Source organism: Macrobrachium nipponense, chromosome 28, assembly GCF_015104395.2.
Source record: "Macrobrachium nipponense isolate FS-2020 chromosome 28, ASM1510439v2, whole genome shotgun sequence".
In the NCBI taxonomy this organism is placed as follows: Eukaryota; Metazoa; Arthropoda; class Malacostraca; order Decapoda; family Palaemonidae; genus Macrobrachium; species Macrobrachium nipponense.
In genome coordinates, this window is record NC_087217.1 from 59734128 (window position 1) to 59748066 (window position 13939).

Sequence of the window (13939 nt, forward strand, 5' to 3'; positions counted from 1 at the left end):
AGGTGGGCATGAGTAGAAAAAGGGAGCGGAGGAAGTAAAGAAGAAGGAAGGGCAAAGGGTGTGAGAGAGGGAATGGATGAAGATGGAATAAAAGGAGAAGGAGGAGGAGGAGGAGGAGGAGGAGGAGGAAGAAGAAGAAAATGGAATATAAGATGAATAGAAGAAGGAGGAATAGAAGATGGATGCAGAAGATGAATAGAAGGAGGAAGAGGAGGAAGAAAATGGGATAGAAGATGAATGCAGATGAATAGAAGAAGGAGGAATAAAAGATGAATGCAGATGAATAGAAGAAGGAGGAATAGAAGATGAATGCAGAAGAAGAACAGAAGGAGGAGGAGGAGGAAGAAAATGGAATAGAAGATGAATAGAAGAAGGAGGAATAGAAGATGGATGCAGAAGATGAATAGAAGGAAGAGGAGGAGGAAGAAAATGGGATAGAAGATGAATGCAGATGAATAGAAGAAGGAGGAATAAAAGATGAATGCAGATGAATAGAAGAAGGAGGAATAGAAGATGAATGCAGAAGAAGAATAGAAGGAGAAGGAGGAGAAGGAGGAGGAGGAGGAGGAGGAGGAAGAAAATAGAATAGAAGATGAATAGAAGAAGGAGGAATAGAAGATGGATTCAGAGGAGGAATAGAAGGAGGAAGAGGAGGAAGAAAATGGGGTAAAAGATGAATGCAGATGAATAGAAGAAGGAGGAATAAAAGATGAATGCAGAAGATGAGTAGAAGGAGGAGGAGGAGGAGGAGGAGGAGGAGAAGGAGGAGGAAAATGGAATAGAAGATGAAAGCAAATGAAAAGAAGAAGGAGGAATATAAGACGAATGCAGAATATGAATAGGAGGAGGAGGAGGAAGAAAATGAATAGAAAATGAATGCAAATGAATAGAAGAAGGAGGAATAGAAGATGAATGCAGAAGATGAATAGAAGGAGGAGGAGGAGGAGGAGGAGGAGGAGGAGGAGGAGGAGGAGGAAGAAAATGGAATAGAAGGTGAATGCAGATAGACAGAAGAAGGAGGAATAGAAGATGAATCCAGACGATGAATAGAAGGAAGAGGAAGAAAAGACAAATGAGGCGTAAGAGAAAGAGAAAAATGAAGGAGTGGAATTGGAAAGAGAAGGATCAGGAGGAGGAGGAAATGGAGGAAAGAGAGTAATCAGCGGAAGGATTAGAAGTGGAAGAAGAGAAGAAGTGAGACGAGACGAGAACTGGAGGAATGTGGAGGAGGAGGAGGAGGAGAAATAATAGGAGACAGAGGAACATGAGAGAAGAACATTGTAGAGAAGTAGTGGAGAAAAGGGAGGAGAGACGAAGGAAAGACTGAGTAAGAGGAGGAGTATGAGTGGAGTAGGAGGAGGAGTGGGAGGGACCCGAACAGGGGCTGCCGGAGAGGCAATTCGTGTCTGGCTTCGTCATGACTGTGTGATCAGTTCAGATTCTGATTTCATTGAAAGGCAGTTAATCACATGTATTACTCCCCCGGGTGAACGATCTCGGGATTCTCAGCTCAGCGCCCCAATGGAGGAAAGGAGCTACGGGGAACCGGCTCCTAATAAGCATGCCAAAGATTTCGAGAAAAATAAAAGTAAGAAGGAAAAAAAATTATTCTAAATTCTTTCATATTCGTGTTTGACATTTTGCAACTTCGGTTGCGTATCCGGCTCTGTAAAGTGACTTGCCACTTTCGGAGATAACATTACGTACTACTTTTTTGTGTGTGTATAGTTATTTGCACGTGGATATACGTACACACGTAACACGCACACGTATATATATATATATATATATTATATATATATATATATTATATCTATGATATATATATAATATATATATCTATATATATATGTATGATTATATATATATATATATATATATATAAGTCATATCACATTACCGTGATTCATTATACATACATCGAACTACAAATGTCCTTTAATATCTAATTTCACTCTACCTCGGAATTAATATATTTTCATATATGCTTAACCGAAGGGGAATTTCATTAGGCGATAATAGAATTGTTGGCGCCAGGCGCGAACCCAGGACACCATACAAAATCCAGGAACGTCAGTGAAGCTTTTACCCACTCCACACTGGATTTGTATGGTGTCCTGGGTTCGCGCCTGGGCGCCAACAATTCTATTATCGCCTAATGAAATTCCCCTTCGGTTAAGCATATATGAAAATATATTAATTCCGAGGTAGAGTGAATTAGATACTAAAGGACATTTGTAGCTCGATGTATATATATATATATATATATATATAAATATATATATATATATATATATATATATATATATATATATATATATATATATATATATATATATATATTTATATATATATCTATGCGCAAGCATCCCACCAGGAAAATGAAACACTCACGTATAAATCCTGATAGCTTTTGTCTATAGTTTTCTATATCTCTAAGACGACTCTCTCTCTCTCTCTCTCTCTCTCTCTCTCTCTCTCTCTCTCTCTCTCTCTCTATCTATATATATATATATATATATATATATATATATATATATATATATATGTGTGTGTGTGTGTGTGTGTGTGTGTGTGTGTGTGTGTGTGTGTGTGTGTGTGTGTAGCCATTTAACGAATTTACAGGAAATATTATGCAGATACGTTAGTGAGAATTTTTCTTCTCAGGTGCTGAGAGATAGAACTCCCGAAGAGGCATATAGTATAATTCAGGGAACAAAGAGGAGAGCTACAATTTCCAGATTTGAGGGATGGGTGTGAATGGGAAAGTGACGAAAGATTACCAAAGTTCTCTCTATTTCAAGCGCATTCATTTCCACCACAGACTCCGCCATTGTCAAAAAGTCCTGTTATCGACGAACCCACACGTTTGACAAAACCATGACGTATCAGTCAGCTTTCGGCCGCAATTAGATCAAGTTTGTCACTACTCCCTTGTCAAACGTCGTTAATCATGCAAATACTATATCTTTGATCGCCATTGAGGTCTAAATAGCCCTGATTTCGGATTTTGCCATTACGAGCGTTTCCCGTTAATGACATTTGCAATTTCGTCAAATCGACCACAAGTGTGTGTGTGTGTGTGTGTGTGTGTGTGTGTGTGTGTGTATTCCGTCGTTCGATTAGGTGTCATTGACCACATCCGCTGAGACGCCAGATGGGATCTGGCTTTTCATTCATTTGTACGTCTAGCTTGTTTAAAGGTTTTTTTATTTATTTATTTATCTATTCATCCATTTATTTATTTATTATTTGATTTCCTAGAAAATTAGGCTGAGACGGGCATAAAGTTTGGGCGAATCTGTCTCTTGCATGCGCAAATAAAAGAGTAAAAATGAAACCAAATAATTTTCCTTTAAGATTATCTAACTCGCCTGTCTAAAGGATACAAATAAATGAATGAATGAATAAGTTAATAAATAAATAACGCACTTTTCCTCTATGATTGTTTGTTTGTATGGAGTTCTTACGTTGCATGGAACCAGTGGTTATTCAGCAACGGGACCAACGGCTTTACGTGACTTCCGAATCACGTCGAGAGTGAACGTCTATCACCAGAAATACACATCTCTCACACCTCAATAGGATGCCCGAGAATCAAACTCGCGGCCACCGAGGTGGCAGGCCAAGACCATGCTGATCACGCCACTGAGGCGCTTATATGAGTATGGCCATCTCTGAAAGCGAAGATAAGGTAAATGGTTATTGACGAAAGCAAGAAAGGCCGGAATGTTAAGCTTTAGAATCTCCTAGAGCGCCACGGGTCATCGCTGTTTTTCGCGCTTTCATTCAAAAACTTTGAAGACGTAGCTTCTATAATATTGTATTTTCCCCTTTCTGATAATTTTTAGGTTATAGCGGCTTATTTATAGTTTTCTGTAAAAGAAAACGATTGAGATGGCTATCAAATCTGTCTGTCCGTCGGCGCTACTTTTTCTTTCTGCTCCCAGAATTTTAAGACTACGGAGGCTAGAGGGCTGCAAGTTTGTTTGTATGTTGATTATCCACCTTCCAATCGTCAAACGTACCAAATTGCAGCTCTCTAGCCTCAGTAGTTTTCATTTTGTTAGAGGCTAAAGTTAGCGATGGTCGTGCATCTGGGAGCGTTATAGGACAATATTCATATTGTTACTTGTCTATTTCCTGGATTTATATTGATTTAATTCGCCCTTTTAATAACAGAGCAGGCAACTGCTGAAGGAAATGCCTTATAAATTGTTATTTCCAGGTATTTGATGAGTAAATGAAGAGGGTTTTTTTTTTTTATCTCAAATTATAATAAGAAAGAGCTAAAGGACGAAAATAATCTCATTCTTACCCTGAGAAAATGCAGTTTTTTTGTTATTAGAATAAGAAAGAGCTAAGGTATGATTATATTCTCATTCCTACCCATGATTATACTAATGAAACCAAAATGAAATTTTAATAACAGAATTAGGAATAAACACGATTATGAGGTATGCAGAATGAGAAGTCTCTCAGGGATCGAACATAAAACTACTTAGAACTTTAATATTTTTCCTTTCTCTTGTGACTCTATGGTCTCTAAGTGACCCAGTCCCTGTCACTCCAGAGCTTGAATCGACAGAAGAAAACTCCCTAAACTATGCCCTTATTTCCTGTGATAAATGTGACGCCAAGGAAACTTAGACCCGTGAGTCAATTCTTGCCTAAAATCCGTAGCATTCGAACTATTGAGGTGGACAAGATTTTGCAATTACGTCATCGAACCTAGGTCTTCAGCTGTCAGCTTTCAGAGCGGCATCTGCTAATTAGGAGATGGTTGAGGTTTTAACATGGTACCTGTTCTCTCTCTCTCTCTCTCTCTCTCCTCTCTCTCCTCTCTCTCTCTCTCTCTCTCTCTCTCCTACTCTGTCATCTACTCGTTAGTCTGAGTCTGCTCGTCTCTTTTTCCAGCTCAGCCCTCCTCTCTCTCTCTCTCTCTCTCCTCTCTCTCTCTCTCTCTCTCTAATCACCTGTCCCTGTCCGTCATCTACTTGTTATTCTGCTTTTCTCTCTTTTCAGACCGGCCTCTCTCTCTCTCTCTCTCTCTCTCTCTCATCTACTTGTTAGCCTGCTTGTCTATTTTTCCAGTCCAGCGCCTCTCCCTCTCTCTCTCTCTCTCTCTTTCTCTCGGGAATCTTTTCATACATATTTTCGATGTGGAAACCTTAGCTAGATGCAACAATTGTCATACATGTTCTAAAACTCGAACTATGTAAAATTCACATTTCATGTAAGCCTGTATCGGAATAAAGAAATTATTACTATTAGTCTCTCTCTCTCTCTCTCTCTCTTTCCAAGATAGTTGGGTGGGTGGTGGAAGTCAGCTGGGCTCAGCCGGTCCTCATTAGTTTCATAATTACAAATAACCGTCAATTTGGCGTTGCTAATAAACTGTGCAGTAGGTTTGGGCATCTTACCGTCCCCCTACTCCATACCCACCTTTGCTTCTTCACCCCGTGTATCTTCACCCCTTCTCCCAGCCACAATCTCTCTCTCTCTCTCTCTCTCTCTCTCTCTCTCTCTCTCTCTCTCTCTCTCTCTCTCTCTCTCTCTTGTGTGGAAAGACGATGACTTTTGTCAAGAGTACCTTCTTACGTCATCGATGATTTTGGTTTTTTAGAGATATTATATATTATTTTATATTTTTTTTTTTTTTTTTTTTATTTTTTTTTTTTTTTTTGCTCTATCACAGTCCTCCAATCGACTGGGTGGTATTATAGTGTGGGGTTTCCGGGTTGCATCCTGCCTCCTTAGGAGTCCATCACTCTTCTTACTATGTGCCGTTTCTAGGATCACACTCTTCTGCATGAGTCCTGGAGCTACTTCAGTCTCTAGTTTTTCTAGATTCCTTTTCAGGGATCTTCGGGATCGTGCCTAGTGCTCCTATGATGATGGGTACGATTTCCACTGGCATATCCCATATCCTTCTTATTTCTATTTTCAGATCTGATACTTATCCATTTTTTCCCTCTCTTTCTCTTCAACTCTGGTGTCCCATGGTATTGCGACATCAATGAGTGATACTTTCTTCTTGACCTTGTCAATCAACGTCACGTCTGGTCTGTTGCACGTATCACCCTATCCGTTCTGATACCATAGTCCCAGAGGATCTTTGCCTGATCGTTTTCTATCACTCCTTCAGGTTGGTGCTCGTACCACTTATTACTGCAAGGTAGCTGATGTTTCTTGCACAGGCTCCAGTGGAGGGCTTTTGCTACTGAATCATGCCTCTTTTTGTACTGGTTCTGTGCAAGTGCCGGGCATTCACTTGCTATGTGGTTTATGGTTTCACTTTCGTATTGCACTTCCTACATATGGGAGAGATGTTATTTCCGTCTATCGTTCTTTGAACATATCTGGTTCTTAGGGCCTGATCTTGTGCCGCTGTATCATTCCTTCAGTTTCCTTCTTGAGCTCTCCCCTCTGTAGCCATTGCCAATTGTCATCGCTGGCTAGTTCTTTAGCTGTCTCATGTAGTCCGTGCATTGGTTTGTTGTGCCAGTCCTCTGTTCTTTCTGTCTTTCTCCTGTCTCTGTATATTTCTGGGTCTTCGTCTGCTTTTATCAGTCCTTCTTCCCATGCACTCTTTAGCCACTCGTCTTCACTGGTTTTCAGATATTGCCCCAGTGCTCTGTTTTCGATGTTGACGCAGTCCTCTATACTTAGTAGTCCTCTCCCTCTTCCTTTCGTGTTATGTATAGTCTGTCCGTATTTGCTCTTGGGTGTGTAGTGCTTTGTGTATTGTCATATGTTTCCTGGTTTTCTGATCTATGCTGCGGAGTTCTGCCTTCGTCCATTCCACTATTCCTGCGCTGTATCTGATTACTGGCACTGCCCATGTGTTTATGGCTTTTATCATATTTCCGGCGTTGAGTTTTGACTTGAGTATCGCCTTGAGTCTCTGCATATATTCTTTCCTGATCGTGTCCTTCATCTCTTGGTGTTTTATATCTCCTCCTCCATTATTCCAGGTATTTGTATCCTGTCTCATCATGTGTTTGATGTTGCTCCATCTGGTAGCTTTATCCCTTCAGTTCTCGTTACTTTGCCTTTTTGTATGTTTGACTAAGGCGCATTTTTCTATTCCAAACTCCATCCTGATGTCCCCAGATACAATCCTTACAGTCTGGATTAGGGAATCTATTTCCTTGATGCTCTTACCATACAGCTTGATGTCATCCATGAACATCAGATGGTTGATTCTGTTGCCTCTTTTCTTGAGTTGGTACCCGGCATCCATCTTCTGTAGTACTTTTGTCATGGGAAATCATGGCTACTACGAAGAGTAGTGGGGACAGTGAGTCGCCCTGGAAGATCCCTCTCCTGATATTAACCTGTGCTAGTCTTATTCCAGAGCTTGTAAGTATTGTATTCCAGTTGCGCATTGTATTTTTGAGGAAGCTGATGGTATTTTCCTCTGCCCCATATATTTTCAGGCATTCTATTAGCCTGTGTGGTGTGGTATCATGTCGAAGGCTTTCTTATAGTCTATACCATGCCATGCTTAGGTTGGTTTTCCTTCTCCTACTGTTCTTCATTACCATTTTGTCTATCAGGAGCTGGTCTTTTTGTGCCCCTACACTTCCTCCTGCAGCCTTTCTGTTGGTGGGGGATGGTGTTTGTCTCCTCTAGGTAGTTGTATAGCCTTTCACTGATGATACCTGTTAGTAACTTCCACATTATTGGTAGGCAGGTGATAGGCCTGTAGTTACTGGCTATATTCCCTTACTCTTGTCTTTTTGTACTAAGGATGTTCTTCCTGTGGTCATCCATTTGGGTGCTTGGTGATTTGAGATACAATGCTGGAGTTGTTCTGCTATCGTGGGTGTAGGGACTTGAAGTTTTTGAGCCAGTATCCATGGACTTCATCGGGACCTGGGGACTTTCCAGTTGGGCATTTTCTTTAGTTGTGTCTCACTGTGTCTGTCGTGATGTCTGTGAATCTTTGCTTTATTCTCCCTGTTTCTTCTTCCTTGACTTCCTGGAGCCCATGTTGCATGTTTATTGTGTGATACCGGATGCTCCATATGTTTTCCCAGAGTCTCTTACTTGGTTCGACTTCAGGAATTTCTGGGTGGTTGTCTTCCCCCTCTTAGTTGGCGTATAGTCTTTTCTGGTTGGTTCCGAATAGTTTGTTCTGTTGGTATCCTTATTCCTGTTCATGTACCGTTGGATCTTATGTGCTTTGGCCTAACCCTCTGTTTTACATCTTCTATTGTGTTGTTTTAATCCCCATCTCTTGTACTTTGTATTTCTCGTTGAGTTCCTCCCTGTTTTCTTGCTTCTTAGCCTTTTTTCTGCCATCTCTTTCAGTTTACTCAAGTCAGATCTCATCACCATGATTTGCTTTTCCAGGCGCCTTTCCAAGGAGGTTGCTGTTTTGGTTTCTGTTGGGTTGGTTGTGTTGTGGTGTGGGTGTTCGAATTCCCATCAGTTCTGCTACTAATCTTGCTCCTGCATATGTCAAGTTATTTGTTTCTGTGATACTGGTGGTCTGTATTATGCCCAGTATTTCATTTACCTCACTTGTGTCTACCCTTAATTTGTTGGTGTTGTAGCTTTCATGGAGGGGATCTTTGTTCTCTCTGTATCTGGCTCCATCCATTGTCTAATCTTTTCTACCCATTCCGTCCTCTCTGTACTTCGTCGGTGTTTCTTTCGTGTGTCGTTGTTTGATACCTCATCCTCCCTGTCGTCTTCTGTGGCATCGTCTCTCAGTTCGTCTAATTCGTAGTCGTGTGACATTTCCCTTTCCAGTTCTTCTCTTTCTGTTGGGGAGAGCCAGTCTTTTTCTTTATGTTCCTTACTTGGTCTGCCAGCCTCTGCTCTGTTTGGGGGGTGTTATTCCTCTCATTCCATTATTATTATTATTATTATTATTATTATTATTATATTATTATTATTAATTTTATTATCATCGTAGTTGAAGATTTTTATGTGTTCTCTAACTGTAAATTTTCCAGTTCATTTAATATCAGCTTCCCTATTCTGGCTTTTGGATTGTAAACAATGGGTCTCTCTCTCTCTCTCTCTCTCTCTCTCTCTCTCTCTCACGCAAACCAAGTAAGTACCAATTACTAATATATAAAAAATAAATTATTAATTAACGCACAGGCTTCAACACTTCTTGTCACAGTACTTACATAACCAATCCAATCGTGAGAGAGAGAGAGAGAGAGGTGTTGCTCCATCGGAATATGACTTATGCATTGCAACTGGAACAGGTCATCGACGCCAGGAGAGAGAGAGAGAGAGAGAGAGAGAGAGAGAGAGAGAGAGAGAGAGAGAGAGAGAGAGAGAGAGAGAGAGAGAGAGAGAATAATAGCAAGCGAGGAATTCATTTGTATAATAACTCCCCGTACGAGTCATTTCCATATTAGCGTGAGGAGTGGAAATGAGGAATCCTGAAATGCGAAAGGGAATTATTCCTGAATTCCGCTGCGCATCTTCGACCTTTTCCGCTTCGGATTCCAGGATTTCTTAATATTAATTTTCTTTCATCTTTTCATTTCGTTTACAGGATCTTGTGGTTTAATTTATGCGAATTTCAGTACCCATAATCCTCACTCCTTATTTTTCAGATTTAATATATATATATATATATATATATATATATATATATACATATATATATATATATATATATATAGATATATATATATATATATATATATATATATATATATATTACAACATCTAGCAACTTCTTCCCCGAAGATTTTAATACTAATATTTTTTTCATCGCCTGCTCCCTTTTTGTTTTATTTGCCGTTTATGAAGGTTATTATTTGCTTGTGTATCTCACTTCTTTTATTCATTATTTCCTATCTCTATTCTCTTCATCGCATATGCTAAATAGGTTTTATTGATGCCTGTTCATTTTTTTTAAACGTTGAATATAAACGCACGGGACTTCATGTCGATTATAGACAATTTCGACCAATTATCTTAATAATACATTAAAGGAAGTATCAACGATACTTTGCCTTGGGTTCACTGAACTACCTCTTTAGAATATGTTGGACTAAAAGAAAAATACTTGAAAACACCTACCAAAGGAAAACTGGATGAAGGTCATTTATTAAAAGCAAAATTATAATGAAACAGCCAATTGCACCTTCGTAAGTCATTATCTGATTCGAGATCATTTTTATAAAGTTTTTTTTTTTAAAGACTTTTCATTCCTCGTTTCAAAGTTCTCCTTGGAGGCGGTCGGAGACAGAAGAATAAAACACGAAGAATGCAAAAGGAGAGAGAGAGAGAGAGAGAGAGAGAGAGAGAGAGAGAGAGAGAGAGAGAGAGAGAGAGAGAGAGGTGGGCTTCCGTGACCCGATGGCAATGCATATTCACTCGCTTCTCCCGCTGTCAATTTTTTTCCAACACTCAGCAATTTTACTTCGGTAGAAAAAACTAAGAAGAAGAAGACGAAGAAGAAGAAGAAGAAGAAGAAGAAGAAGAAGAAGAAGAAGAAGAAGAAGAAGAAGAAGATGAAGACGAAGAAAAAGAAGCGGGGTAATAATGCAGATGAGAAAACTTGTGAGAGTTGAGATTATCGTCAGAATTCTTTAAACTAAGAAAACGAAAACCCTAACGAAACATCAGAGATAAAAAAAATTTAGAATAGTAAAGAAACTTCATGAAAAAATCGTTTAAATACTTTGCAAAAATTTGGGATTATTTAGAAAAAAAATTGTTTGTAAGAGCATAAAACTTCATTTAAAAGAATCCTTTAAATACTTTGCAAAAAATTGTAATTATTAAAAAAAAAAGATTTTTGTAAGAGAAAAAAATGTAAGAAATGACATGAAAATTGCGCGAGAATATGTTGTATAAATTACCAGCTTGCTAACTAAATACGTTACTGAAGAACCGAAATCTTACAAAAATTGCTAAATATCCAGTTGTGTTAAAAGTAACACGTTTTTAACAATAAAATACGTTAATTACCTTCTAATTTAACACCAGGTTATAGCATATAATAATTTTATAATAACTAAAAGCTTTAATTATTAGCATATCTATAGAGAATGATGTTAAAATGGCCAAGGGATATTTCCAAGGAAGTGAAGATATAAGATAAATAAAAAAATGGAAGTAGTGTAAACTTGAATTGAGGAGAAACATAATAATGAGAAAAGGCACAGGGAGAAAATAGAAAAAGAAAATGAGACAGAGGAAAAGAAACAGAAGCAAGAGGAGAGTGACGTTGAGAAAAAAGAATATAGAAAGAATAAAGAAAGAGGGAAGGTCAAAAAAAAAAAAAAGGTAGACGAGAAGGAAAAATGAGAGGAATGTGAGGGCGGAGAGGAAAGTAAGGAAGACGAGAAGGAGAAATAGGAAGATGTAAGAAATGGAGTAATTGGGATAAAGGGAGAAAAGAGACGAAAAGGAGGAACGGCAGTAAAAGGAGAAAGTAAGAGGCTGATGATAAGAATGATAGGGAAGGAGAATAAACGGAAGAAAGTTATGATAAGAAGGAAAGAATGATGATAAGAAGGAAGAAGATGCAAAACAAAGATTTAAAAAGTAAGAACCATGATAAATAGTAGAACGAGGAGGAGAAAGGCGAATAAGAAAATAAATAAAATGGAGGGAAGGAGGAGCAGGAGGAGCAGGAGGAGCAGGAGGTGGAGGAGGAAGAGGAACGAGAGACGAAGCGGATTTTGGAAGGACCCAGGCAAGAGCGGAGTCCCACAGGTAGTGGTTCCTGGACCGCCACCTTCATCTCGTTCCGAGACCTGATGACCGGTTTCGTCGGAGATCGCACAACCTGATCTCTCTCTCTCTCTCTCTCTCTCTCTCTCTCTCTCTCTCCGTGTCATGATGGTCCTGACTCTGAAGAACAAGAGGGTATCACTCACAGCATCTCAGCTGGAGCAGATTGCATTCAGATCTCCACGATAGCAGGAGATGAACAAGAAAGTGAGGAGAGTTCGGGAGATGGGAGCGAGAGAAATAGCTAGATAGAGAGAGACGCAGAGAAAGGGAGAGCAAGTAGAGACGGGAAATCAAAGATAGTCTTAGAGAGAGAGAGAGAGAGAGAGAGAGAGAGAGAGAGAAAGAGAGGGGGGTGGGGAGATTGGTAAATTGGTAACGATAGCAGGATATGAACAAGTAAGTGGGAGAGTTCGGGAAATCTGTTGCTGAAAGAAAGATAGTCCTAGAGAGAGAGAGAGAGAGAGAGAGAGAGAGAGAGAGAGAGAGAGATATAATGGATGTAAATATGTAACGATGACAGATGAACAAGAAAGTGGGAGAGTTTGAAAGATGGTATACTGAGAGAAAGATAGCCTGAGAGAGAGAGAGAGAGAGAGAGAGAGAGAGAGAGAGAGAGAGAGAGAGAGAATCTGCTTCATTTATCCTGCTACTCTTGTATCTTATTATTGTCAAATTTACCGGTACCTTTGTCCATTGGAGCGTTCCTTCATTATCAAATCGATGATGACCTAGTACTGCAACAGAAAATTTTTAAATTCTGACTTTTGAATTATATCTCAAGCGAGGATTCCACTGTTGATTTTCTTAGTTCTTAGACTAGCTGAATGAGGCTAAACTGTAATAGATATAGAATTTCGTTTTTAAATTTTGCTGGAGATAGTGCTACATAGTTTTGGTCTACGGTAAGTAATAACTTGGTCCACTCAGGCTATCAACTTTTCCATAACGATGATTGACAGGTTGCCATCCAGCACACTCACACACACACACACACACACGCACACACACACACACACCACACACAGGGAGAGAGAGAGAAGAGACGAGACGAGAGAGAGGATGAGAGAGAGAGAGAGAGAGAGAGAGTGCTTTGTACAAATGACACATTATGAAGAATAAACCTTTTGATTTAATATATATGAATTCATTTCACCCGATGAAACATAAAGATAGTGTACTTGAGAACTGAACTTCCTATATAGCCTTAAAATACTGCAGATTTCCTTAGCTATTTGAGTCCCGACGTGAACATAAGACAATCTGACCTGGGAGGAAGTTAGTCAAAGACTAAAGACTCATTCAGGTCATGACGCAGTTTGTCCTTTTGCTTTTCTTTTAGAGGCTAACGGAATGGCTAGTTTTATAAATACTCTTGATTAACCCACAGGCGGGTGTTAAGTAGCTGGGGGCGGGGGAGGGGGGGGGGGAAGAGGCTGTGGGAAAAAAAAATGGTTCTGAACTCCCTCCCTGAAGTTTGTAAAATCTGGTGAATAATGAAAATGAGATAGAATAAAAACCCTCGACAATAGAAGGAACCAAACAGTCGCCATAGGAAGATTTGTAGCCTAATTGATTATATGGTTGATTTCTTAGGACGTCAAAAATATCCTCCTAACCTGTCCGTTGGACTGGTAGGCAGCTGCCCAGCCTTACGTAGATCTACTACGTACGCTAAGCAGAGCCTCCTAAACCCAATTAATTTGCTAATTGGTTTCTGTCACGATTGTTTCGTGCTGACTTATGTATGCAAATTGGATCATCGTTTTTTCCCCCCAAGTAAATTTCCCATTAATCGTCTTTCAAAGTGATGCGTTTCTTGCTGAACGTTGGATGTTGAAACAGCTATGCATACATGAGAATACGAGTGCTCTTCGACGCAGGCATGCAGTTATACATAAATGAGAGAGAGTATTCGTCATCAGAGGTATGCATACTTATTAAACATGCATACATACTCTTGCGCTATCATGCATGAGAACATATTGAAGGAAGAAGTACAGCTCGAGAATATATCTCTAATCTTGAACCTGACCAAAGTTTAGCATGAACGCTATTATCTTTGCACCTTACCATCACGATCAACTTATATATTTGCCGTAATGCCTGTTTTCTCTCTCTCTCTCTCTCTCTCTCTCTCTCTCCTCTCTCTCTCTCTCTCTCACCAGTCCTTTATCAACGCAACAGGACTGAAATGAAAATAAAAAAACAAACGCAA

General features: G+C 39.5%; 1 protein-coding gene across 1 annotated transcript; it reads left to right on the forward strand.

Annotated features, from left to right (window-relative positions):
* Positions 1-1341: 1341 nt before the first annotated feature.
* LOC135201208 (acidic phosphoprotein-like) lies at positions 1342-10553 on the forward strand. Its single transcript, XM_064230085.1, has 2 exons — positions 1342-1588; positions 10411-10553. Exons 1-2 carry the CDS (start codon positions 1342-1344, stop codon positions 10551-10553), a joined length of 390 nt encoding a protein of 129 aa, XP_064086155.1.
* The last annotated feature ends 3386 nt before the right edge of the window (positions 10554-13939 follow it).